Genomic DNA, 27,778 nt, shown 5'->3' on the forward strand with positions numbered 1-27,778 from the left:
GGGGCTCGGCGGCTCCGCGACCCGGCAGCGGCATAAAGGAGGCGGTGGCGGCGGAGGAGGAGGCGCGCACGGTGCTCGCAGCCTCGGCCGGCAGCACTGCCCGGAGGTAGGGGCGTCCTCACTCGAGCCGGCAGCCAAACTTGGCGGGGGCAGCGCAGGCTGCACCCGCGGGAGGCTTTTTGCCGCGTGTCCGGTACCGCTGCGTTCTCCCCGGGCTGGCGGCTCTGCGCGGCCCCGGCTGACCCGGGGTGTGTGTTAGTTTGTTTGTTTATTGATTTATTACAGCCGGTACCGTGGTGGTTCCCCGCCTCTCCGGGCTAGGCGGGTGGGGTTGGGTCTCGGAGGACCCAGCAGCTCCGCAGCCAGAAGTTGGCGAGGGGCGAGAGGGGGGAGACGAGCCCCAACGTGGGTCCCCGCAAAGTTCCCGGCCGCCCCCGCTCCGCTCCTCTCCTCTCCGCTCCTCTCCTCTCCTTGCAGATGTCGGGGGTGCTGGTAATCGCTGCCTGGTGCTTCCTGCAAGTGGAGAGCCGGCATCCTGAGATCATCACGAGTAACAGCAATCACGGCAATTTCCTGGACAACGACAAATGGCTGAGCACCGTTTCGCAGTACGATAAAGACAAGTACTGGAACAAATTCCGGGATGTAAGTACGTTTTACCGCATACTTCTCGCTTGTTCCGTCTGAGCGTAAGCATCCTCTCGGTGGGAGGCTGCTGGCTTTTAGAAGCTGTGGGCAGAAGAGAGACTGCAGCTTGGGCAACCGGTTGCTGCTTGTCTGAAGGATGTTCGGAGGTGTTGGGAAGCTGGACAGACAGTCCTGGTGTTCTCTGTTGCCCCGACCGTCGGGGCAGCTCGGGCTCGGTGTCAGTGTGTCTGAAAGCCTATGGTCTTCAATTTTCCTTTGGGGAGGAACTTTGAGCGAAGTTTCTGTGCCTGCTGCTTAGGAAGCTAGTTAGCTGTAAAATGATGGAATGCTATGTGTCTGAAAAGAGAATATTTACCAGTTCATACCACAAGGTGGTAAACACTCAAGCTTGCTTTTTTTTTTTTTTTTTTTTGCCTGCAGTTTTGGTGGAACACATTTTATTATCAATTCTGCTCATGGAAATCTTTGACACTAGTATAGGGCTGGAGGCAGCGATGCTTTGAGTTGGGTTTTTTTGGTCTGGAAAATAGGGGTTACTTCATGATGTGTTATGTCACGTATCTGTACCAAACAAATCTATTTCTAAAGCTTAAAATGAATTCTTGAGTTGCCCTAGATTGCATACAACTGCATCTATTTAATCAACGACAGGAGAAAGGGAAATGCAATGTTTATGGTCAGTGTAATATTTACGGAGCCCCTCTTACTTCTGTTGTCTGTACCCTGGAAAAGCTTTCTTGGAGCGCAGGCAGGGATCTCTGCTTCAGTCTGCCCGAGGCTGGCTAAGGGAAACGCTACTGTTGCTGTTGATCCTGAGCACCCTGAGGTTAAATGTTCTCTATCGCATGGGATTTGTGTGCCGTGGCTGTAGGAAAGGGAAGAGCAGAGCTGGCTTGCAGGACTATTCTGTAAGGTTTCTTTTTTAGGAAGCCCTGGTGTCTTATAATATATTTTCAAGCTAAACTTTGATGCTGTGCCTTTGTCTCAGTGGTCTTAACGCTGTATTTTACTTTGCAAAGAGGAAGTCAGAGTATTCCAGTTAAATGTGACCTGTCTCTGCCTAGCTCATCCTCCCTCTGTTTTTCTGGGCTCGTGGTCATCTCTGTGTCTGAGGGAGTGTGCTGCTCTGAATCTCAGTACAACGAAGTGTGGCCTTAACAATGGTAGCAACAGATAGTCAGAACGTGTGTGTTTGTGCAGTTGCTGTGATGACATCTGCCTACTGGGACTGCTGAAGTTGTGCTATAATAGGTGGCTGGAAGAGCCTATGCTTGTACAGTGACTGGTGTTTTCCTAAAGGGATTCTACAGTTAACAGTGGCTCAGAGACTGTCGCTGGGTTCCAAGGGAATCTTTCGAAATACCTAGTTTAGCCTCCTGAGGAAGGCAGGTGTAGAGTTTCACTTGTTAATTTCTAACACCTGACTTGATGTGGGAATTCAGCAACATTTGAAAATGGTAAATTGACAGATCAATCGGAAAACACTTCTAGGCACAGACTCATAACAAGGTACATCATTCAACAGTCTCTATCCAAACCGAGACCTTGTATTAATTCTTCATGAATTCAAAGTTTCTATTTCATTTTATGCAGTTTGGGGGTGGGTGGTAGGGGGTGGGTGTGTTTGTTTTAAGCCTGCAGTCCTTGCAACTTCACTTCTCCTCCCCTTTCCCCAAACTCACAAGTGAGTTTGACAGGGGAATTACACCACAGGAAAAGGAATGTGTATCTGAAGATTACCTCCTTCGTTGCCTCCTGTTTTAAGGTTTCACAGCTGAAAATGCTGGCAAAAACTTTAAAGCCTCAAAACCCTTTTCTATAGGTGGAATCATTTTATGGGGGAAAAAAAAAAAACCCAACCCATTTAACCAGTTCTCTGCCAAGTAAAAACAAATTCAAAATGAGGCTCATAGAAAATTTAGGTATCTTTCTTCCCCATCACTTTAAAATGAGCATGTTACAAATGTGTACGATTGCCCATGAAACCTTGTATGTGTCAAATTAACAGAGACTACTAATTATCTCCTATGTAGCTTTAAAAAAAAAAGAAAAAACCAAACTTGTATATGTAATTCAGCTTTTAATAACTTTCCCTCAAAGGAAGTGATTTATTGAATCATAGTCTTCTCTGGGAGGTTGTGTGTCCACAGGTGAAGGCCTGCATAGGTACAGTTGCTGCTAATGTAGTAGGTGTAGTAGAGGCAGCATGCTTCTTGTGTGCAGAGATGTAGTTAGAAGAAATCTGGTCCTTGCTTCACAGCTGTGTCTGGGATTATATTGTTAAAACGCTCGTGAGACCTGCCTGGTGAAATGCAGTGCGATGGCATTAACTGTACAGGGCAGACAGTGTTCCATTCGTAACTGTTGAATTGTAGGAAGCTGTCTTCTCTTTGTTCCCAAACTGGAACTGCATATCTACATCCTTACTAGATGAGGTTCTCAATGTGGGCTTTGCACAGAAGGCTGGAGTGTAGAAGTGGTGTTTCAGTTAACACTTTCTGGGCCTGATGGTACAGAGCAGAAGGACAGCTGACAGCCTGGACATCAGCAGAAGGAAGGTTGCAGTAGCTGTCACAATTACCTTTAGTAGCTTTATGAATTTGCTGTCATGTTATACAAATGCAATTGCACAGGTTTTTATGTAGCTGTGTCTTTATGTACAGCAGGAGAAAGGCTGCATGTATGGAGCTGAGGTCTGAGTGGTTGGGGTGTGGCCACTCTATATGTGCACAAACATCTGCACACACATATGGGCATATAAATCTGTTATCATGTCCCAGTGGTGGATATCTCTTGCTAGGTTTTTTTTTAAACAGATGATATATTGAATATAAAATTTTAAATTGGGCTTCTCAACCTTTTCAGATATTCTCTTCAAAATCAATTGGCTGGTCAGCCTTACTGAGCTATGGCCCAATATGGCCTGATTTGAGAAGACGGCTATTGATCTTTCTTTAGTACAAGCCATATTTCTTTTGGGCAAAGACAGCATGGTAGTTGCACTTAATGGCCCAGCAGTCATTACTCTTCTGTGGAAAGAGAGCACAGAGGTACACCTCACTTCATGTCTGGATTATGTCCACATAATCAGGCTAAATTTTTAAGTCTGAATTGAATAGTGCGAAATAATGACCTGTCAACATTTTCAAAAGGCCTCAAGGGATCTGGCTGAAACAATACAATACAGTCTTTTCACATGATTTGACTACAACTTGTAGAATACTCAAGTGCTCCAGTTTAAAAACAGTAAGATGAACGTGACTATCCTGTTGTGAAGCATGTACTCTTCAGAATACTGCCTTTTGTCCAGCTGTCCAGTATCAATAATGGTGTAACACATCTGATGTATTAATAGCTTGCAGCATAACCTGAACTTGATGTTCCTCTCTGTCTTCCACCCCCTTTTCCTTTTCTGTCATGGGTTTTCTGTGTGACCAATGACAAAATCTTAGCTCTGTCTGAAGGGGATAATAGTATTTTTCTTCCTCCCAACTGAGTGTTGAAGCTGTAAAAAAAGAAAGGACAGAGCTCAGGATCTATGGTAATGTGGAATTTATCATTCACCTAATACATATACATATTGAACTTGGTTTCATATGTAGTGAAGTAACTGACCAGTTCTTGTTTAGTAAGTGTCTGAAACACAAAACCAAAATCAATATAATTATTACTGCAAGAAGAAAAAAGTAAGCAAGCTGGAGTCTGTAGGGAGAAACTGCAGCCATTTCCTTCATGCATATTTGAGGCTTGGAAAAGCAGGCTTTAGGGATGTGGCAGTTTAGTTATTTTGATTTTATGAAAACAAATGTGGAGGGCCTCAATCTTTCCATGAAATCTGTTGAGAGAGATTCTTTGGCTTCAGAGGAGTGTGAGCACAAATTCGACACCTGAGTATAAATTCTTAAGAGTCTTGGAAAGCATTTATGATGGGACTAGCCATACACATCACTGTATTAGGTCACATTGCAGCAATCTCATTGTGTTCACAAATGCTTGATGCACAAAGCATGGAGTTAAATGTCCCCTTAGCATTAGGTCTGTCTTTTAATCAACATTACATGAATGCAGTAATTCTGTTACTCTTACTTGGAGTTATGTCTATTACATTTTTAATGCTTATTGGTAAAAAGGTGGTAAGTTCAAGTAACTATGGGTTAAACTGCAAAAAAGAAGAAAAAAGTTAAATGAACTTAGAGCATGTGTATTGCACCGTTGAAGGAGTTGCTATGAAGTTGAAAGCTAAGAATCTTGGTATGAACTCAGGTTACAGTGCATGTTTATACATGGCAGGCTGCCAGACCACGTTCTGAGCATTAACTAAGCAGTTTCTCTAATGTTTATTGCTTAGAGAGCTTCAGTTCAGCCTATCACGTTAAAACCCGCATGCATTATGTGCCTGGAGATGCTTTGAGACTGTGCATGCCTAAGCAGCAACGCATGAAATGTCATCATCTGTGTGTATAGGCTTTCAGGATATTGTGGATAAATAGTTCCATATAACTATCAGCAATATGAATAGTCATATATAAGTAGATTAGATATTAGATTTCCCACGTTGGTTGTAGACTACAAGTTATTCATGTGCATCACCACTTTGTGTTTATGGGTTCCTCCTTCCTCCTGACAGAAGCACAGTGTTAGCTGATGAAGCACATACAGGGCTTAAACTGGGGGACCTGTATTGTTCCAGCTTTGCCACTGAGGAATTGTTGGGATTTGGTCTGGCTCTTCACACTTCTGCACAGCTGTTCCTGTTGTTGCACTTAACTTTCTCTGATTTGTTTAGCCCAAAATTAGAAGTGTGGCGATGCAACTTGATAGTAGAGAGCTGGAAAACATGACCAATCTTGGGAAGGGTTGGAATACCAAGCAGGTGGAATTGGAAGACCTTGAGAACTCAAGTAATAGAAACGAAATGAAATCTAAAAGTACAAAGTAGAAGGTCATGGAATGGGGAGCTAACACAAATTTATTCTGGGTCCTGGCAGCTCAGCTTGAAATAGATGAGAGGGAAAACCTATGTACTTTTATTGATTTGCAGAGTTATTCTAAGTAACAAAAGTAATGCTACACTAAGGAGATTAAATATGTTGTAGAAATTCATAAAATGAGAGATTTCTGGTTTGGGTGAAGAAATGAAGTCCTATGAGGTATAGGAGAGACTTCCTACTTAATTAGGAATATTGTGAACACTTCTAATTGTGGAAGTTCAAGAAAGATGAGTTTTAAGAGTTAGTAAGCCAAAGGCTTTTCATCATCATAGGGGATAAGAGCCTGGTTTAAAAGAATATCCTGTATTAGTTTACTTACACAAAGGTAATTGTGTAATGTTTGTTGAGAGGCATGGCAAAAGCTGCCTTGTTTGAAGCTGTTTACCCAGGCACTCTAATATAGGTTGCCTCTTAGGGCTATCCTTACCTAGAAGAGGAACAAGGTTGGAATATAAATGTGATTGTAAAGGACATTTGAATGCACCTGCCAGAGCTGCATGAAGTTTAAAAGAATAGCCAAACATGAGACTGAATTTGTGCACCTGTAATTCAGAATGAGCATTGTATAAACAGAAGAGAAATGCTTACAAAAATGTGCTTCTCAAACTTGAATCTTTCCTTCTGCTGTGGACAAGGGGGGAAAAATAATGGTGTTTATGTCAGAATAGTCAATTTGAAGGTTAAATCAGATCAAAACTTGGTACAGAATTGTAGGTTTGTCAATACATTTGTCAAAATTCACTCTTGTAAAAAGAAAAGAAGCTGTGAGTTGTGTCAAACCATGTCAGCAGATTGAAAATAGTCACAGGAGGCTGAGTTCTGATGTCTGTTACTCTAACCACTGTTATCAGTCTGAAGTATCCATGGTTAAATAATGTTAGTTATATTCCAGGTAAATTATCTGGAATTAGGCTTGAGAAAATCAGCCTCATTATCCTCAAGTGCAAAAGTTAAAGCTTAGTTATGATACTATGTTTTGAACACCAGGGAGGTTATTGCCTTTTTTGGGGCTTGGATAATTTAACTGTTTGCTCTATACTTATGGTTTTAGCCAGGAGGCTTGAGATATGTAATTTCAGGCAGTGCGACTTTAACAATGTGTGCAACATTGTGTGGGTAAAATACTGAATTTGGGATGGGGCAGCTGAGCTGCTTTTCCAAGAGGCAGGACTTCACAGGGGAAATGCAGGTCAAATATTAGGTCTAGGGCATGAAAACTCTTTTTCTTTCAGATGGCATCTCTTCATTCAAGCCTGTTTGATTAATTATTTCCTTGTGTAACCCTAAATGAAGAGCTGTGGTGATCTTGGTTATGTTGAAGCTGATGACCAGAAGACTTCAGTGAGGTCCGAGTTTGCTTCTCGTATTCCTCACTATTCTGTTCCTCATCTTTCACTGTATGTGAAAGACCAGGTCCATTAAACAGTTCTGTTTGGTTTTGGAGGATATTATGTACTTGGAAAAGGCTGAAAGACCATGTGATGGCAGGAGGAGCTGTCCAGCTAATGGCAGCGAATCTGATACTGTCTAAGTCCCAGGAGAGTAGCGTTCTCCTGAGCTCTGTACTGTGATGGAATACAGAAAGGCAGAGCTTCACAGGGTGTATTCCTTGGATATGTATCCAAAGGAAGTGCTGTTTATTAGTATCCAAGGACAGTGCTATCAGATTAATCTCTTGTTTGATAATATAAGCTTCACTCAAGGTATGCAAGGGATAATTTTTGCCCCCTCTTAAGTGAAGCCAATCTTTTTGATGATGGTTTATTTAATGCTAGATAGGTACATCTCTAGTTTGATACCATGTAGAAGGAGGACTAGGCATTTCCTGTTAAAGCAGAGAGTTTCTCTATCTTGTTTCTTTTTAATGTTAAACTATATCTGGTGGAATTGAGGAGTTAGACATTTTAAATCTTTTAAAAACTTCTTTCTTATGGCTAAAAAAAAATTGTTTCATATAAAAGCAGTGGAGGGGCTGCCTTCAGTACAGATATGTATAAGCACAGGATAATTAGTGATTAGAATTGTCTGCCATATTCCTTAAACACAACCACAAATCTCCATGTTATGTTCACTCAGGACAACAGCATCTAAAAAGAAACCATGTCACATTTAATTAGAATAAATGTAGACTGGAAAAATACTGTGCAACTGTCAGTTATGCATATAAACTGCAGCTCTGCAGGACGAAGGAAACTGGTAAACCAGATATATTTGCTCATAAGGAAGGAAGTGGTAATTCAGATCAGTGGCCACAGATTTATTAGTCTCCTTATGCTTGTATAACAAAGTTAAGTTGGATATAATAAGCTGCTTAATGGTTTATTTTCATTGGAATATGAAGCAAGATGGACTGAAATGGTGATCCGTATGTGACTCTGGTTTTATATCTAGTCTCCTTTTCTTTCTGTAAAGCCTTTGGCTCTTCCCATGAAGAGGTGCTTTGAGTCTTATGAATGTGTCTTATCTTAATAAATGTTAAAAAGATTGGGAGAGCAAAGATTTTGTTGCTTGTAATGAACTTCTTATAGCCTAAGATGAAAGGTAATTTTTTTCCCCCAGAGAGAGTGCTGTCAGGGATTGTGAGTAAGCATTTCCCATCCAGGTGCAATGCCTTGTAAGAGAAAAGAAGACTGAAATTAAGTACAGGAAACTTCAATGGCTATAAATGGACAATTTTTGAGTATTCATAAAAAGATAATACAAACAATTTTAGAAGCATTTAAAACACATTGAAACTTCTAAATCTAAAGCAACATCTGCCACCACAAATAGTCCCATCTCTGTATGTAAAGGGGAAAAAATCAGGTTCTTATGGGCTATATACTGCTCTCAGCACTTTAAGAAACCACATTAGTCTCTGTCAAGCTACTCCATCCATAGCTTAATGGCAGAATATGGCCCTATGTGATCAAGCAAGAGCAATGTTCGATGTGGGGTGTGCTCAGCGTGGCTGTAGTTTGCATTGGCAATGAAAGAAGCTGCAAACAGGAAGCAATTTTGAAACCTGCCTCCATCATTGCAAAAGCATTACTGATAACACAGTTGATGCGTTCCATCCAGAATGATGCAAGATTGTTTGTAGAAGCTGAACTCAATAAGGAGATATTTAGGTATAAAATAAAGTACTAAGCTGAAGCCTTAGGACATAGCTGTTCTTAAAGTTGGAGCTTTTTGAAATTAGGACTTACTGAAACTGCAACAATGGAATAAATGTGTTTCCTCAGTCAATCTTTAAAAAGAGAAACTATAGGTACTAGCAAATGGAAAAAAACCCTCAAACCCAATAAACAAGTGCACATACACCCTCCACTCCCCAAATACAATCTGTGGTATAGGCATATGAATGCTGGATAATTTAACAGATCTAGCCAAAAGAGTCATGGCTGAGATGGTGACACGCTCCACTAGGTGAGAAATCATGGTTGGAATGGTCTTGTCTAAACCCAGAAATCTCTCCTCATGAGAAACATGTGGCAGAAGGAGGAAATTAAGAGCTTGGCATGTGTGTCTCTACCTAGGCAATCAATTTATAAACACAGGCTGCATGGGAAGAAGGTAGATAAGGAAAAATGTGTTGGACTTCATTGGTGTGAATTCCAAAATGATAGGTTGGTCATGGTGTTAGGGTTAGAGGGAGAGGAGAGCTGAAAGCTAGTTAGCTGGTGATCAGTATCCTGTGCAACTCTGAGCTGGGCAGCAAGTAAGTAAAGCTCTGGGTAACCCCCACTTAAGAAACGTGTGTGGTTCTGAGTGCAGTGGTAAAGATTGTCTTGTGGAGTGTACACAACACTCTGGACTCCAAGCAATGACTGCTGGCTTATTGCCAGATGAGAAGTTATAAACATCTCTCTGCCTCTATGTGGTCTTCCTACTGTGTGACTTGTGTGTTGTGTGGCGGGTGGTATTGGTTTTAATTTGAAATAAACATCAAAGATGCATTGTAGAAAGAATGCATGTGCTTTAATCACTTTTGTTCTTGCAATGTAGTTGTGGGTATCTGTAACATTCTTAATTAGCAGAGGAACAGATGGCAAAAGCTTGGTTTAAAATGGAGCATCCACTGAGTGATCATGTGCTGCTGCAAGCTTATTTGGGAAGCAGTTTGCCCTGTTCCCTTGGATGGTGCTCCAATACAGGGTGCAGAATAGGAAAAGAATTTGTAACGGTTAGGGTAACCTAGTGTGTAGAACATATAAAGCAAGGAAAACATCTACACTTTCAAAACAATCTCCTAGATGCTGGAATCTCGTGCTGCACAAGGATGAATTTCAACCTTTATTGTCCTACATACCTGAAACTTGTTATATTCATACGTAGAGTAAATATAACAGCATGTCCATAAGATTTCTCTCTTCCCCGTCCTCCTTTCTGTACAGAAAGGAACAATTCTGTTCTCTGCCAAATTTTTTGTAGGTATTGCAATGTACCTTACTTAAAAATGTTAACAAAACTAAAGCTCCTATATACATTTTGCTTGTGTGCTTCCAACATCAGCATTGTGCTGCTGTTGTTCAAAGCTAGAAAACATGAGAGGATTTTGTCAGCATTTCACCATGACACTTGTTTCACATAGAAAGCCAGAGGGCAAAACAAAGTGGTTTCTTTTGGTCCATGTAATATTTTTAGAGAGCAGTGTAGCCCTGCAGGCACAATCACTGAGACTTGCGTGAGGTAATGTTCAGAATGATGAGATCTCTGATGTAAAGGCTGATTGATTAGTTGTGTGACTCCATTCTCCTAATTCAAAACTTAAAAATCTTTCATTTTAAGAAGAGGCAGGAGCAAGGAGAACAGAAGGTTGCTGAAGAGAAAAACACTCTAAAAATGTTTTTTTCATCAATAAAGTAAAAATACAGTATTTTCTATCCCAGAGGATCTGGATTGTTTATTGCAACCATCCAATCTAGTCAAGATCATGTTTTCTTTTCTCTTTTTTTCTTTTTAAACAATAAATGATGTTGAGATGTTTACCTCGGTGAGATGACCTATATTTACCTTCAAGTCACAGTGAATTGGGTATTCTTTTAGTCTGTGAAACTATTTTATATCACACTTTCTCCCTGCAGACTCTGTGGATGCAGACATAAAATGTTTTTAGAGCGGTGCCATTCCCTCTCTATATGGAGTACTTTGGACACTCCAATGAAGTGGTCTTATAGCTGACACTTTCCTCCATGTGTTGAACTGTACATTTATATATGTTGTGAACTTTTAAATATGTGTGAACTTTTCCCATCATAAGCTCCCTGTATCTCCTCACAGCAAGCAATTCACAGAATAAACAGGTATTTTTTTGCTTGCCTAGACATCTTTGTCATCTCCAATTTTCATGTAAAACTGACTCAGAATTTTTCCAGGATGGAAATTAAAATTTGCAGCTGTGCCAGTTTCTTCACTGATAAGATTGAATGAATCGATTGTGCTTATTCAGTTAAATTGACAGCTGGTTTAATTCTGGAATGCATTTAGTGAATTTCTTTGGGTGGAAACTCTTCTATGTGCTTGATAATTCAGAAGCCAGCTCACTGGGGACTGTTGTTTTTTCAAGGACCAATATAAGTTTTATAATACAAATAATCTTTATCACCACTATTGATGTGGTCAGTTGTAGAACTAAAATGAAAACATCCATGTTGGAACGAGGTCTTTTTATGTTGACAATCTCTGCCTTCTCTGTTGCCGCTGTTAAGAGTGTTTTGCTCAGACTGGAAGCAAACTACAGCTATCTTTATTGAAAGAATAGCACTTGCTGAGAGTTTGACTCCTCTTGGGCCCCATGTACCTTCCCTTTCCTCTTGTAGAGCTCATCAAACCAGTTCAGATTCAGGAATACCCTTTTCTAAGTTAGCTGAAGTACTTACAGTTTAGTATTGAATGAAGTATTTTTAATTTAGATATTACCAAAACAGATATAACCATGATGTTCTTGGGTAACAGCATTCCAGTCATCTTAGTATTCAGCTAAAAAAAGCTACAGAACCAAGATCATCATTTCAGTTGTCCCGTAACACAACTAAGCCTGAGCTGTTTCAAACTTTAGTCAGAAACACTTCCTTGACCAGGAGTCTTCAGAATTTATTTAGCCACATTGGTTCCTGAGTCATAGGAACTTTGTCCTGAGGAATTCCACTCTCTTCTTTGCTTTTGAGGCTGAGTCAATGAAGTTTTAAGATGCTTTTTGTCATAGTGATTCCTGAACACCGTATGGTCATGGCTTTGGAAGATGTTTCTTAATTGCCAAAAGTATGGAAAAACAAGAGAAAATGCCTCATCACCCAGGATCTGAAGCTCCTGCAGCTGTGCTACTTTCTTCAGCCTTTCAAGGCTGTTGAAGTTGAATTACATAGTATTCCCTCTAATGATAGGGCTTAGCACTACCTGTGGAGATGCAGACTTGTTTCTTTCAAGTCAGACTGTAGCTTGCACTAAAGTCACTGTGCAAAAAGGAAAAAAAAGAGCTGAGGAAGAGATGAAGACCACCTAACCTGCTCTCCCAGTACTCCTGGCTGTGTAGTACTTAGGACTGTTTTGCGACTGACTATGGATTCTTTGCAAAAGCATGGGGAGATACTATTACAAAGTACAGAGAGCTGGAAACCTGATTTTTTTTTTAAAAGGATCATTAAGTTACTGTACTCAGCAGTTAGCACCACACCAGGCATATTTTTCATGTTCTACAGAAACCCTCATGAAATCCAATGAAAGGGAGTAAACAGCTTACTGTTAACAATTAGGAGGAATGACAGGAGGGAAAGTAAAAAGGGATTTTATAAATCAAACTTTCATTTGCTACCTGGGGGATGTTTCCTTCTGGGGGGGAGGGGGGGAGAGGGCAAGGTGTTGCTTAATTTTGTTCCAAGACAATTTTTATGGAGTGAATTCTTGATTTGGAGGAATGTCTACCTTCCTGGGCTTTCCAGTGAGGCAAATGTAATGGTAACTTAAATCATGCCTCGTCTGCACTTAACTCCTCCTCCTTGCACATCCTTTGCATATGTCATTGGCGGTGCCAGGCCTTTGCCTGCTTGCCATTTCTGAACACTACATGTCCTTTTTCCTGGGCCTGTACCCACAGACCACATAGAGATTGTGATTTCCTTCGTATTCCTGCATGGAAGACAGCAACTACCTAGCCTTTCATCCACATCTTTCAGTTCATCACTCCTTGTAATTCTGACACTGATTTGGATTCTGTGCTTGGTTTAGGGCGCTTGTATTACCTTTTGCTTTCACATGCAAGCAGTGGGAAAAGCTAGAGTGCTACAGGAATAGCTCCCCCTTCATTTCAGCCTCATCATTTGTTATGTAAGTGGCTTTATTTTCAACTTTCACTTTCTGAGAAGCAAAGCAAAATATATGGGTTTTTAATCTCTGAAGTCTTGTTTGTGCCCTACTGAGTATGAGAAATAAGGCTGTTTTCCAGAGACAGACCTTAAATCATGCTTCAAAAATTCATAGTAAATTCCCAGAAGTGAGGCAGTGGGAGCTACTGCTGTCATCTGGAGAATAAAAACAATAAGAAAATGCCAGGCAAAAAGTCAGGGCCAGCCTCACTTAACAAATGAAATGGCAAACTACCAGCCAGCATTAAGAGGAGTACCCAATAGGTGCTGCTTTTATCCCTGTACAATTGGCAAGGCTCCTCGATTGGTGCCTGAGAGAGAAGAGACTTGATACTCGGGCTGGGTACAACTGCACGTAAGTGGACTAGAGCCGTTACATCGTTTGGCACTTCTGACAACTTTATCCCAGGAGAGCACTGGGATTTCAGCTTGTCTGTTGAGTAGGACGGCTGCTCTGGGAGAAGAATCCTAACGTGCCTGAGACCTGAGTGGAAAAGATCTGCTGGCATTTCTGAGTGTTTCAAAAGTCCTGACCATACGAAGCACTGGTTTCTCTCTTACTGAGATTGGGGGTAGAAAAAACCACCCCACAATCCTGAATTTAAACCAACCAACCCAGATTAAAAGTGGCTCTGGCAGATTGTTTGCATGAAAATGATGCCTATTTAGAGGTGATTAATTCAAACCATTGTCTGAGATGCAGGACTTTTAAGCCTAAATATGTCTGCCTGGGGAAATTGTACTGCTTATTGTCATTGAAAAGTTGGTAATATCTTTCATCAAAACTATTCCAGGAATCTGCATGCACGTTTTATAAAGATGTTACCTGTAGAACGAATTTACCTTACTCTCAACTTCTCCATCATCAAAGATCTGTTCAGGAGCAAAACAAGCTGCCCGTGTTACCATTGTTGTAGTTGATATCATAGAATATGTCTGTCCTTGCTAATGTTTTCATTTCCTCTCAGAAATAACTGGTCTTCCATCTGTCCCTTTGCTGTGATCTATGTTGTGAGGGAATCCCTTATATCATGTTGAACTCTCCTGTGGAAATAATAGGATATGATAACTGTGGCCAAACTTTCATGATTTCTGGAGATAAGAGTTTTAATGTGATACAAGAGCTGAAATGAGTCGTCGAGAATGGAAAATGGATGTTTCCCACCTACATTTTGGCATGTGGTGTAAAGAGAGTAAAAATAATGAACTGCTCTTAGCTTTTCCTTCTGGTGACCAGTTCTCTCGCTTTTGCCCATTTGCTGACAGTTTTATACTCAAGCTAAGTGTCTCTGAAAACCAGATAGGATCCTTTCCTGCTCCACACAAGGTTAAGTCATTTTTTTCTGAAAGGGCTGTTACTGGTGTAGATTGTCCTTTGGTGCTCTCACTTTGGAAACCCTGTACTGAGTTCTTAAAGTAAGACATTTTGGATTATAGCATCTAACTCTGGTCCCATTTTTGAATGACAAGTGACTAGACAAAATATCTCTCAATGTGAGAAAGTGTCTCCTCGAATTGTCCTTCTGTCCAGCTAGTCTATTGACTGATTTGAACAGCCTTTAAAGCTGCAATGGCTACTGGGGCTGGGGAAGAACAGACTCTCCTGAGAGTCTAGGTTCTCCAATAATTAATAAGTCACTAGATAATGCTGTTCCATCATCTGGATCATTCTGAGTCTCAGTAGCCCTTTTCAGACAGGGACTTGACTCTTCACCTTCACTTAAGACTTGACCGAGCCCCAGCCCTGTCACACAGTGCTTTCCAAGTATGTGCTTTCTGTTTTTGAAGGCTTCCTGCTTTGACACCAGATTCCCTGGAAGCCATCTACTCTTATTTATCTCTGAAAGTGACTTTAAATAAGACCTGAGCTCTCAAGGAAAGAAAGCATTTTAAATGATTTCTCATCAAAATGTTGTTAGCAAGGCATACCTAAAAATAAACTGCTGCTCCCCTCCTTTCTAGAGTGAGCTGAGAGGACAACACTAGTTGAATCATCCCTCTGAGTCATGCAAACAGCTGTCATTGTTAGATGTAAAGATGAACTAAAAAGCTGTCATTTGCTTGAGAGTATTTTTATACTTGACTCACTTGTCCAGTGAAGGGGAGAAGGGTGGTTTTTTTTCCTCTTTGCCTCCTTTCACATGGAAAATTACAATGAAGCCATGTGTTGTGGTAATGGCTGTAAACTCTGCTACTGAAAAAGCTTTACAGGAATCTTCCACCTCAGAGCATCTGACATCCTGAATTTTTTTTTTCATTTTGTGTTTGTGCAGAAGCTCTTTGAGGCCCCGTGCAGACACCAACAGAGCCCTTTCCTCAAAAGCCTGTGCAAATACCTTCTCCTCCCCAACCATGTGCTGCCTAAAGTTCACCTTTATGTCTAGACTGTAAATATGGGCCATGGTCTCACCATGACAGCTAATGCTTGGCCCTCGATTTCATGTTTTTTTTCCTTGCCCTTCTCTATCTCATTCTCTTTGGTTTATATTTAAGTATTTCTTGTAGTCAACTCTGCAGCACCTTCTTTACCTGCACTACTTTTTTTGCCCCTCTTTACTCTTTTTTCACTCTTTCTTCTCTGTTGTCTTTTCTTTCTTTCCTTCCTGAATTTTGCTAGTGTTAATCTTCCTCCCCTTTTTTTTATAGGCATATTTCATATATCCTTCCTGTGAGAGTTCTCCCAAACACTGCTAGCTAGTCACAGCAGCACGGAGCTATTTTATGCAGACTGACAATGATGTGATCAGTCTGGTTTTGACCTTAAACCTCGGTCATTGAAAACCAGTGTATATCCCTGCACCAGGAACCCTTGCATTATGGGGTAGCAGTACCTGAAGAGTAGGTCAGTGCTGCAGGATGACACAACCTTGGCAGAAGACCTAAGTGCAGAGATGACTTCAGTAGTCTACCATGACGAAGACAAGAGTGCTACTTAAAGTCTACTTAGAGTCCTAATTTCTCTAGTACTCTGTCTAACTTATAATTGTGAGCATTTGCTTAAGCTCCCTAGTCACATCTTCATAACAAAAAAAGGGAGTTTTGGAAATCTGTCTAGCTTGTAACATAAAAAATAAATCCCTACTTCCACTAGAAGAGAGTGGAAAGGAGATGAAGATGCATCTCTTCTTTATTACGATGTCTACCATAAAGCTTAACGTCACTGACCCAAATGGCTGTTATCATTATATCTCTGAAACAAGTCATATTTTAAATACTTTTCTGATTTAAGGAATCTAATAATACAAGTCTTCTATCATGAACTGGAAGGCTTATCTGTTCAGGTTTGAGCACTTGAAGCTTTTTCTGGGAGCCACATTAAGCAAAGCGTGATGCTCTCTTTTAAGTTAAGTAATTTGAAATTTATTATAGTTGATCTCAAACTACTTAAAGAAGGTAACAGTGATACTTCTGCAACCCTGTAGAACCATTTATTTATACTCTGGAGGACTGAATTTATACCATGTAAGAAGCTTTGAGGCTAAGCCTGAGGACAATGCTGTCTGTCTGCAGTGTCTTGTAGGCTGCACCATCATGTTTTCTTTCCCTCCCTTATCCCTAACCAACAGGGTAATGATCTTTTTCTGAGATGTACCAGTCTTTAAAGTTTGTTAGTGGGCTTTTGAATGCCTTTGTTTTGGCATGCTTTCATATTGTTTGCTTCCTAATCACCTGGGGACAACTCTGCAAGGAAAAAATGCAATGACTGGATGTGACATGGAGCAGACCTGGCAGTGCCTAGTGATCCCCTGAGTGATGTCAGGAGCGCCCTGCTCCCTGGAAACTGAGCTGTGTCATCTGGTAGAGCTGTAGGCTCAGAGTGGGCTAGTGACACATCACATCTGCTGTCCTACTCTAGTGTCATGTCTGGTTAAATGTCTGAACCACTGCTTGCTTTCCTTCCTTCTCTTCCTCCTTTTCCTCTATGGGCAGACACTAGCGCTAGACTAATTTTTTAGGTGGTTTTTTTGTTGGTGGGTTTGGAGGGTTTTTGTGTGCTGGTAGTTCTTCTGCGGTTTTTTTGGTGGTGTTTTTTTTTTTCTTCTCTGTGTTGTAATTATTAGCTCATTGCATTGTATTCATTTTATGGGTGAAACCTTCTGGTGCGTTAGGTATATCAGTGGATACGTGATGCCAGATAAATGTTCTAGCATAGCGTTTGTCCACGAGAACCTGGATTCCTGAGTGTTATATAAATAACAGACTAGTAAGAGTTTGGGCTCCTGAGAAAGTGTTGTAGAGCTAGCAGACCGGTGCAGTCTTTCCAGTACTTAAAGCCTTGCTAAAGATATGAATTTTTCTGTTAGATGGGAGATCGCCAATGAGCGTAATTTTGTCTACCCTGAAAATAAACTTAACAGAGCCTCTTGGAACACAGCATAAAGGAGAGAGACTAGCATAAAGCAGCTATATTCACTTAATGCAGGAAATAAAGGTATTGTATAAAGTGTGGGTTATGGAAAAGACCCATTTGGAACCCAGGGTTAACGCTTTGTACTGAGTATTCAGCAGTTCATAGGTGCTACAAAAATTAATTTGTAGACGTTGTGCATTATTTCAGGGTAATTGTAGCCACATGATTATTATGTAAAATACCCTGGAATTAAAATGCATTCTTTAAATTAAGTCAATATTATGTTAACTAATATCTGTAGCCAGAAGTAGGAAGCAGACAGCATGGATATGTTATGTTTTCAATACCATGCCTGAAGCCTCAAACAAATTGCTGTTTATAATGAAGTTGTGAAGTGCTCGCCCTGATAAAGCTTTATCATGTTCAGATTGAAGATACGTTTCAGCATATTCAGGAATTCATAATAAACCCCCCAGGTTCTCTTTATCTTCTGCGTGGAAAACCATAGTTTGTACTTATCTGGTCACTTACCTGTCAAAACAGTTTCCCTGAGAGCTGGGGAAAATGAAGTGTGAGGCATATCATTGTCTCCTTAAGTCCCACTCCATTTTTCTGAATGAAAACCTGCTGAAGTTGTTGGTATCCTTCCATATCAGCTGTATGCACATCTGTAACCGCTGGGATAAATGTCTGTCATATTTCTGCTTTCCCCAAGGGAGTTCTGATTGTCCAGTAAATAATATTGCATGAGTATTTTTACCTTTGTCTTTAGGCCCAATGCAACTAGGAGGCTTTTAGTAGCCCCCAGTAAGCTGTTCAAAATTGAACTACTCACACTTTCAAGTAAAAGAAATACATAACCTTTCTCTTTCTTTTCTACTAGTTTTGTCAGCCAGCTGAGTACCAGTTAGCTTTCTATTCAGTTGCCTTCTAATATTTTTTCTTATATTTCTTGTCTTGTGTATGATTCGATAAGGTGTAGCAGTCTGTAGCATCAACTGAAGTTTTACAACCAGCTTCCTTGTGGCAGTCTCTTTAAATCCATCTCTACCTCACCATGTTCACATCTGCACAGTGCTGTTTCTATGGGAATAATTAGGAAAACTTAAAAAAATTAGGAAAAATAAAAGTCAGCAGCCAGTATTTGGGATGAGGATGAGGAGAATGCCTGAATGCCTTCCTTTCAGAGGAATTTAACGAGGAAAACTTGCTATCCGTAAATTCATGATGAATTTGGGTAACTGTGACAAATATGTTAATGGTTTAGTTAAATATGTAGGGAGAACACTTAGAGATTCCAAATCTGCAAATGTTTAACTATGTGCTCAGCTTTGGAGGAGTAATGATCACGAACTCTGTAGGCATGTTTGTGTGCTCCAAATTCGGGCCTTCTGTAGCAGGATTTATGTTTAGTGATGTGTTTGATTAGCTAGTGGCTGGTGTTTGAGCCCCAGTGCCCAGTTGCATGGCTGCAAGCTCCAAAATCTGTTGCTTTCACTGGAAAGCAATTAATTTTATCAATGTAGTAGAAACAGTGTTTAGGAAAAGCTTCCAGTGACTGAGTTATTCCTAAAATTTCATGAAATTGTGAAGCACTTCACCTGCCTCTGGAATGCAGCTATCTGCAGGGTAAAATGTAGCAGCAGGTCTTACATAGAGGAGTTAACCTGACCTGACCCTGCAAGGCTGGGTGTCTGACAGAATCACAGTGTGAGGCTGTACAGCTGCAGCCAGACCTGCAAATGAACAGTATGAACTATGGACAATCCAAGGAAATGACAAAGTGTCGTAGGAGATATGGAATATGTTGGTTTCTATCATACTTTGTGGGATCACAAAATGTCCAAAACGTGTTCAATTTTCTGAGATCGAGTGTATTTTGAAGCTTAACTTTTTTTGAAGTTGAGCTTGCCTTCTGTTTTAGTGGGGTTGATATTTCTCTGTGAACCCACTCAGTGGTTTTGATTACAGGTCTGCTCCAGAATGACAAGGTGAGGGTATTTTCTTCCCCCATTTCAGTGTTGTTAAATTCTGAGTGCTGGCAGGGCTGAAATATTAGTCACTGGGAGAGATTTGCCATTATTTTCAAGAAGTCTGGTGACACATTAGTGCTCTGAAGCTTTCACTTTAAATGAAGCTAAACTGACCTTAATGGCTGTCTTGGCTTTCTTCCCTGGTTGAACACTTCTGTATCTGGTGTGCAGCTCTCAGGTCTCTGTTGTTGATAAAAAACAAATTGTATGCTTATTCCTGAACTCAAATCATAGAATCACAGACTGGTCTGGGTTGGAAGGGACCCCAAGGATCATAGAGCTCCAACCCCCCTGCCCCAGGCAGGGCCACCAACCTCCAGACCTGGATCTACGCAATGCCTCCCAGTGTTTTCCCATTTTTAGCAACTTGGAGGTGTTAGCCATTTGTAATTTTCAAATGCCTTAGTGGAAGAGCTGTTGGTTGGCTCTGCAACATGCTGTTGAAGTGACTGGCATGCCTGACTGGCATCCCTGCCTTTGAAGATGACATTAACCTGCATAAAAAGGACTTTAGATTTTTATATTAGTGATTCTGTCTGTGCTGTTGATGTTGACAATGTTGCAACTAGTTTGGGGTTTCTTTTAAATCTAGCATAATTTTCTTTTGAATTTTTAAAATTTTAAAGATGCTTTTGCTGCCCATTCATCTTTCTTATGCTCACAACAGTAATCATACTAGTGAAGTCCAGGCATCTACCTAACCTAACATCCAGCCTGTGCCCAGTAGCAGACGTCAGGATTAAAACTGTAAGAAACAGATTGTTTCTTATTTCATATGTTTTCTCTTAGGGGCACCATTTGTACTGAGGACAGTAGTGTCCACTTCCACCAGAACTTTATAACCACTTCAAATAGTAGTATTTTTAGCTCGCATTAGGTACAGATGATGTTGGTTGGTTGGATTTAATTAACTTACTGTATTTTATATCTGAATCAGCGTGAACGCCTGGAACACTGTGGCAGGGTAGTTGTTTGGGCCATTTTTATAGACAGGAGGGCACCCTGGATATTACTGAGAACTTGGATCCTTTTCTGCACCTTAATAGAAGAGTCCCAAAGCATGTACTATATATACCATGTCCAATACTCTTACACTATGAACTAAAAATTCCTGGAAATAATATCAGCTTCTAAATACAAGGAAAGAAAAGAAAAAGATAAATTAAAAAAAAAAAATAGAACCCCCCAGGAAGCCCTAAACCCTTAACTACTTTGGGGTCTTGCTTTGTTTATAGTGTGTGCTAACTGTATAAGGGGATGAAGGGAAGGGTGTTACCTTGGGCATTGTTTCGCATTTTTAATCTGTTTAAAATTGCTGCTCTAATCTAAGGGAGTACTGGTGTTTCTACTCAATCAGTGTGTCTTTTCTGAGACTGTACTTCAGAGTAATTTCAGATACAAGCAGTCTTCTCTAATTGATTTTTATTCCCTGTGATATTGCATTTGATATGGCAATTTTTATTGTTAGCATTTCATCTCACAACCCATCTAAAGTGCCCCAAATATAGTACTTTGTACTGCTTCAGTTTGCATGCCAACAGCATGGGAATATTAAAGGCAGAGCATGAACGATCTATTGGTATTCCTCACAGCGAGCCCCCACGTTTGTCTTTGAAGGTGTTGGCATGGCAGATTGGAAGCTTTTTGTCCAGGTCTCCTTAAGCTGTGTTATACTCCTACTGTATATACTCAAGTATATCTTGCTACTTTTCTTAAAAATAAAGCTCTATGCATTCAAGTATGTATGGTGTATTCCCCCAAAATAATTTAGTCACGGTGGTGATTCATATGAATGATGATTCTCATAAACTTTTGTCATGAGAAATGTACAAATATACTCAGTTATGTTGTTATCTTGTTGGAGATATAACTGAAAAATAACATAAAAACGATGATAAAATGAAAAGCCGGGAAGAAAAAACACATTTTCCTTCTAATATGTTCTGGAAAATCCTGTAATGTTTTTTTGGCTCATCTGTGAGGGCTTAAAGAAACAAAAAAAAAAAACCCTTGCTCAGGTTGTTTTATGCTCTGCACGTGTTCTTACCCACAGTAACAAGGTGCTGGCAGTGATAGGAGCTTGCCAATGGGAAATGGCTACGTTGGACCAATGGTGCTGTATTTAATTTCAACCTTTGGGCAAAATAAGGTGGCGGCGGTGAGAAGCTTATGATCAGAAAGTGTTAATTCCCTCCTTTACTAGACATCAGCAGCAAGGGAGGATGAGAAAAGAAGAAATAAATTCATTTTACTCTGTCCCAAAGTGGTGTATCACTACCTGCAGTTGACTCAGTAGGCTCCAGATTTTGGGCTGTGTAACCCAATGTAGTCCAGGTCTCCAGAGCAGCAACACATGGGTTTTATTGAGAGACTAGGGAAGCCCTAGGGAAGGAGGAGGATCTTGTTAAGAGAGTGGCTGTTCCTTGTTTATTGTTTTTAACTTGATCTACCTCCACAGGTTATATTATTCTTGCTCTAGTTTGAATTTCTATTTCAAAGCAGTGTTGCTCCTTAGTAATTTATGAACAGAGGTTTTCATTTCCCAATTGTCTTATGCATTTGCATTGAAGAATGATGCTACAGTATTTTGAAATGCCTCACTTTTAATTTTTTTCCCCTTCCCCTCCATATAATTACTATTTGATTTAAGGTTGCTATTGATTTGTCCTTGGCCATTTTGCTGTGTGGTTTCTTGGTGTAAACAGATAACAGTTGAACACCAGATAAGAGGGCATGAGTGACACTTCCAATTGTACAGTGCTGTGCTGTCAGTCACCAGGAAACATTTCCTGCATTTGAAAGGCTCCTCCTATGGATTATCTTTTGTCATGGCGATTGTTTTGTGGTATTTGTTGATGTATTATCCTGGACGATAATGGAAATAACTATTTGTCAGGTATGACTAATTATGTGGCAACAATCACTTTTCTATCAAACCTACATGGCTTGAGCAGAAGGTTAAAATAGGAAGGGTTTTTTAACTAGCTTTCTGTTTACCTGTGGAACCTTTAAGTGATGCTGAAGAACTTTGCATTTGGGCAAGTCAGTAAGAAAATCAGAGCTCGTGTCATTTACAGTTCTTCTTTTACAGTTTTGCTTCTGCCAACTTGTAGTGTTTCTGTGGCATGATGCAACATAAAGGCTTGCTGTGACAGCCAGTTTAGGTACTGCACACGTAAAGAACCTCATGACCCAAACCCTAAAATCAGCCCAGAATTCTCCCACTCAATCCAGTGGGTTGGTGAGTGTGTTCTCTGACGTGATCTACAAACCTGTACATCTCAGGCATTGCACAGTTCACAACCAAAGGGAAAATTCACTTCAGATCATAATGCCTTTGATATAAATCGGTAGGTAAAGCAGAATGTTCTAGAACAGGATAATGTAAAGGTTTTTTTTCTGATCTGGGCTGCTTTTTTCCACAGACCTTGTGGAGAATCCCTGTGTTTTTTAGAGAGTTCCCATATTTCTTCCAGTCATCTTGAAGAGCGGTTGCAGACAGGCTGGAAATAGTGGCCAGCTGTTGAGAGTGCAGATTTGGAGCTGAACCACTGTCTCCTGCTGATTGAATGCTAAAATCAGCAAACCGTGATGAAATTAAAGAGCAGACCTCATAAAAAACCACGTAGCTGAGTTTTAGAAATCTTCTGTTTGCATGCATGCATTCATGCATATAGAGGAAAAGGCTTTCTCTTACTCTCTAATTGCGAAATTAAATATAATTACGTTTAATTGAGAAATCCTAAACATCCTTGGTCATCAATGAACACTGCCTTCTCCAGGTGAAAACGCTAACAACACCATCTGACCTGGGGATGCAAGGTTTCCCAAAGGCACTGGGGAGGGGCTGATGAGCTTAGATGGAGTTGTGGTAACTCAAACATCACAAAAAGAGCTTGAGTACCTTCTGCTTCTTTTAGAAGTTACTGAAAGAGCTCAATTTATTCAATGATGATCATAATCCTGGCAAATCTCTCGCTGAAGTAGCTGTAGCTGTATAGAAGCAGAATTCTGTTTCTGGTAGCATCAATCCTGCTAGTAACATGAAGACATTCGAGAGCTGTTCTGTCCGTAGCATGATTCTCCTTTCCAATAGAGAGCAGACAACCTGTCATAGGGCAGCGGAGATGCTTGTGAACCCTGGCAGGAGTCTGGACACAGTGCTGATCCAGCAACGGGTGATGGAAGGGAAATGCCTCATCGTTGGAAAGAGAAATTGGATTCTTGCCAATGTGAAGTACTTCTCTAAAGCCAAGGCTCAGCTCATATTGTACAGCTTGAGCTGCAAAGGTTTGCAAGGAGAAATTACCCGTGGCCTAAGACAGCAAAGGCTGGTTTGCTTTTCCTGTCAAAATACCTCAGCATTTGCTGGGCACTTCCAGGGGACAGTAACCCTCCCGGCGAGTTCCCCTGTGGTACTTATCGCTGCTACGGGAGGTGGGATTTAGCTGTGTGTGACTAGGAAGCCAGAGTGGGAGCTGCTGCCTGACTGGTACTTCAGTTACCTGAAAGGCTAAATGCTGCTGGACTCACACGAAAAGGCTTCTTAGTCACAAAGAGGATGGGATGTCTGGCTGACTGCTTTCAGCAAGAGGTCATTGGGAAGTTTGTCGCTTTTAGTCTGAAATACAGAGTACTCAGTGACTTTCAGATGAAACAGCAGCATTCTTCCTTTCACAGAGATTCTTAGTGACAATCTCTTCCTTGGGAAGGATTTTTTTTTATCCTCATTTTGCTTCTGCTTTAGGTCTGCTCTGATTGTCAGATGGTGCAGGGATGTTGCTACATTTGGATGCTGATTGTGTCATTGTCAAGGCTTTCTAGCGCTCAGAGGAGATGCTCTTTCATGTCTGTCCATGTGGCAGTCACTGAATATCCTGCAGCAGGAAACGGGACATACACAGCAAAACCCAGCTCAGTCCACAGCCTAAGGAATTCTGATTCAGCAATAAACATTATAGAGATATCTGGTGTCAAAGCCCTCAGATTCATCTGCCTCGCGTTTTCTAACGCTCAGGAATCTTGACATAATGCTGGTTAATATCCTGTGTATTTTCAGTTTGTGCAGCATGTTACAAATAATTGATCTATGATCACATTTTGCCTTTATTGCCATGCAGCTAGAAAGATACACTAGCCTCTTAATTACAGCCAGCTTTTAGTGAAGATAATTAAAGGAACAGCAACAAGGACCCACAAAGTTTCTTTCATTTTGACAGTGTCAGTATTTCAAACTGGGGTGGGAGATGAAATACTCTGTTTGCATTCAACCCTGAATGCTCTGAGGATGTTTGGAATTGTTCAGGCAATGACCCCTGTTACTCAAGGGCTAAAATCTGCAAGCCCAACTGGTTTTACCTTTCTTCCTTGGCTTTGGTTTTGTAGTTGGTGTTTCATATCTTGAGCTCTTGCTTTATCGTTTGGTTGCTTGTGTTGGTTTCTGGTTTCTTTGGGTGTGAGGTTTTGGTAGGGGGGTTTTGTGGGGATTTTTGGTTGTTTTGCTGTGTTTTTCTTCAGGTGTAGCGTATTGAAAGGCATGGTCTTTGATTGTGGTGGATCAAAGACAACTTTAATAACAACTGAGCAAAAATCTATACCCTCTCGATGGCTGAGGCAGCAGTCTCGGGTCAGGTTTCAGCACTTTTCATGAATACTAGAACCAAAACATTCCTGTAGGAAGGGTTGTCCCACCTTGGGGGGACTCCTGCTGTGCAGGCGTCTTTCCATCTGCACCTTCCTTACCATGACAAAGCCCACCGTGCCACCTCCCTGCTGAAGGAGGCGCAAATTTACATCTCTAAACGACCCTCTTTTTTTTCCTGCTTTTTCTCTGGCTTTTGCAGATCCTCTGCAACAAGAACTGGCTCTTTTCCAGGGCTGCTCTGCCATTTCCCACACTGAGACACCTGTTGTGAATCATGGGAGTGACAAAAGGAACATCCCATGGATCTCTGGTGTATTTAGTCTTAGTAAGTGCCCATTAACGCTGGTTGTATCTAATGGAAGATGGAAAGTTCTTTGGCACCTGCTAGAGACCATGCTAAGTGTAAATATTTGGAAGTTACAAGAGCTCTAGATTGAAGAGTTAATGCGGAGTGTTGTTAGCACCTCAGTCCTTCCACGTATTTAAGAGCCCACCAGAAAATTCTGATGAACTATGAAGTCTGTATAAAGTGATTTTGGGAAACCTGGTACAAAGTTATTTCTCTTTGCCGTGCTTTTTGGGGAAATCATAACAACTTCGCAAATCTACCATGAACGCAGGAACCTTACCCTTTCACTTTTGTGTAAAAAAACCTCAGTTTCATCAGAGAGATGACTTTGCAAAGTAGCTGTGAATTTGTTTAGAGCCCTTAGAATTGTACAGGAGAAGCTCACCAGACAGAGGAAGCCACAGGAATCTATGGACCTCTCTGAAACCCGAGGACCCACTTGTACTGGATCGTTTGAGAAACGTAAAATAATCTTGGGGGGAAGGAAAGAAAGAAATCCATTATAAAGAGAACCTTCCTGTTTTATTTCTAGGAAAAAGAAAAACCCTCAATGCAATAGACATGCTTTTGTAGTTAAGTTTGTAAACCTTTGCAACACAGAAGCAATAGTGTTCCCACAGAGAGATTCTGAGGCCAAGGAAAACATCCTATTTTTCATCCTGATACACTTAAAGGTGTTAAGTCAAGGTGAAAATATTTTTCTTGATTTGCAATGTATTTACACAATGTAACACATTAAAATAAAAGCTTGATTCCCGTTTTATTTACAGGTCATTATGAATTCCTTTTAAAACAATGCATGGACCAGCAAATTCCCTATTTGTAGTGTACCATCTGTAAGTCTTACTGGATCTATTTAATTAGATTTCAGTGCAGCATCTGTAGCACTGGTAAATTCAAATAATTAAGCTTCATGATTTCTTGTGTATTATAAATGTCACAAAACTAGTTGCTGCAGAGCAGATAATTCCTTTTTGTAATTGGAATTTCTGTCATGAATTGTTTCCTCATTTATAGCTATTAGAACTTTGAAAATAATTTAATATAATTGGGTTCAAATTGAATTACTTTTTGCTCTAAGTTCATACTTTTTATATCTTGTTCTGATGTGTTGTATTTTCCTTTTCGCTTCAGTTAAACTTAAGAGGTTTTAGGGAAAACATATAATTACTCCTTTATCATTGCAGCTAAAATAACTGTGTTTTGGGAGAGGAAGGAACAGGGAAACAGATCTAATGTGACCCAGATACAACCTGAGTTGTATTTACCCCAGAGCATTGCATGCTTGTGCCAAGACTTGAGTTTCTGAACATGTGTCACTATCTGATAACCTTGGTTTCATTAAAAAAAATATAAATCCAAACAGCACCATAGGCAATACCTAGATTGGTGATACTTGCCTCTTGGTACCTGGTTCAAGGGTTGTTTCTATAGTTTTCAAGGTTTTCCAGTAGTGATATAGAAAGTCCTTTGAGTAGAGACTCCAATGTTGTGATCCGGGGGCTTCGCTGTATAGCAGCTTAGAGAATGTTAGGGGTTGAAAGGGACCTCGAAAGATCATCTAGTCCAACCCCTTCACCAGAGCAGGATCACCTAGGTTAGGTCACATGAGAACATGTCCAGGTTGGTTTTGAATGTCTTCAGGGAAGGAGACTCCCCAACCTCTCTGGGCAGCCTGTCCCAGGGCTCTGTCACCCTCACAGGGAAAAAGTTTTTTCCTTGTGTTGCATGGAACCTCCTATATGCTCACTGCGCCTGAGAAGAGCCTGACTCCGTCCTCCTGACACTCATCCTTTACATATATGTAGACATTGATAAGGCCACCCCCCAGTCTTCTCCAGGCCAAAAAGACCCAGCTCCCTCAGCCTGTCCTCATAAGAAAGATGTTGCACTCCATCTTAGTGGCCCTGCATTGGACTCTTTCAAGTAGTTCCCTGCCCAAGCCATCGGATCCCTCGTGCCTGGCAAATGGAAAGTTTACGTGGTATATTCTGGGCAGACGTGAAGTCCCCTTTGGCTGTGTTTTAGATTGACCTCAAAGCCATGAGGCGTAGGTTAACCCTGCTCAGAGAGGTTGACTTAGTCAGCTTGCTTCTGTCACTGCATTAATACAGCTGCCTGGCATCCCATCATCTCCTGGCTCCGCGAGCTCATGTCAGCCTGGACATGATGGCTGTCAGCCTGGCAGAGCTGGCGTTGCTGCTGAGGGCACACAGCAAGGGGGCTTCAGAGACCAAGGTAGCACTGTTGATTACTAGACTGTTATATTTACTAAGTTCTGTGTGATGACATTGTTCTGTGAGGCAGAAGGGAAGACAGGGACACCCTACAGATGTAGTTCTCTGCAGGACTCTTGTGCTCGTTTCATTGAGTGGAGACTCCTGTTACACAGCACACTGGGTTAGAATTTGGGTACTGA

General features: G+C 40.9%; 1 protein-coding gene across 1 annotated transcript in view; it reads left to right on the forward strand.

Moving 5' to 3' along the window:
- Nucleotides 1-477: 477 nt before the first annotated feature.
- Nucleotides 478-27,778, forward strand: part of SPOCK1 (SPARC (osteonectin), cwcv and kazal like domains proteoglycan 1) — a gene marked incomplete at both ends in the record, with an annotated part of 298,243 nt that continues 270,942 nt past the window's right edge. Inside the window, one exon of the mRNA XM_084268439.1 lies at nucleotides 478-645. Within this exon, the coding sequence (XP_084124565.1) occupies nucleotides 478-645 (168 nt within the window). The remainder of the gene's footprint in view (nucleotides 646-27,778) is intronic.

Source organism: Gallinula chloropus (assembly GCF_964237585.1).
Source record: "Gallinula chloropus genome assembly, chromosome: 10".
NCBI lineage: Eukaryota > Metazoa > Chordata > Aves > Gruiformes > Rallidae > Gallinula > Gallinula chloropus.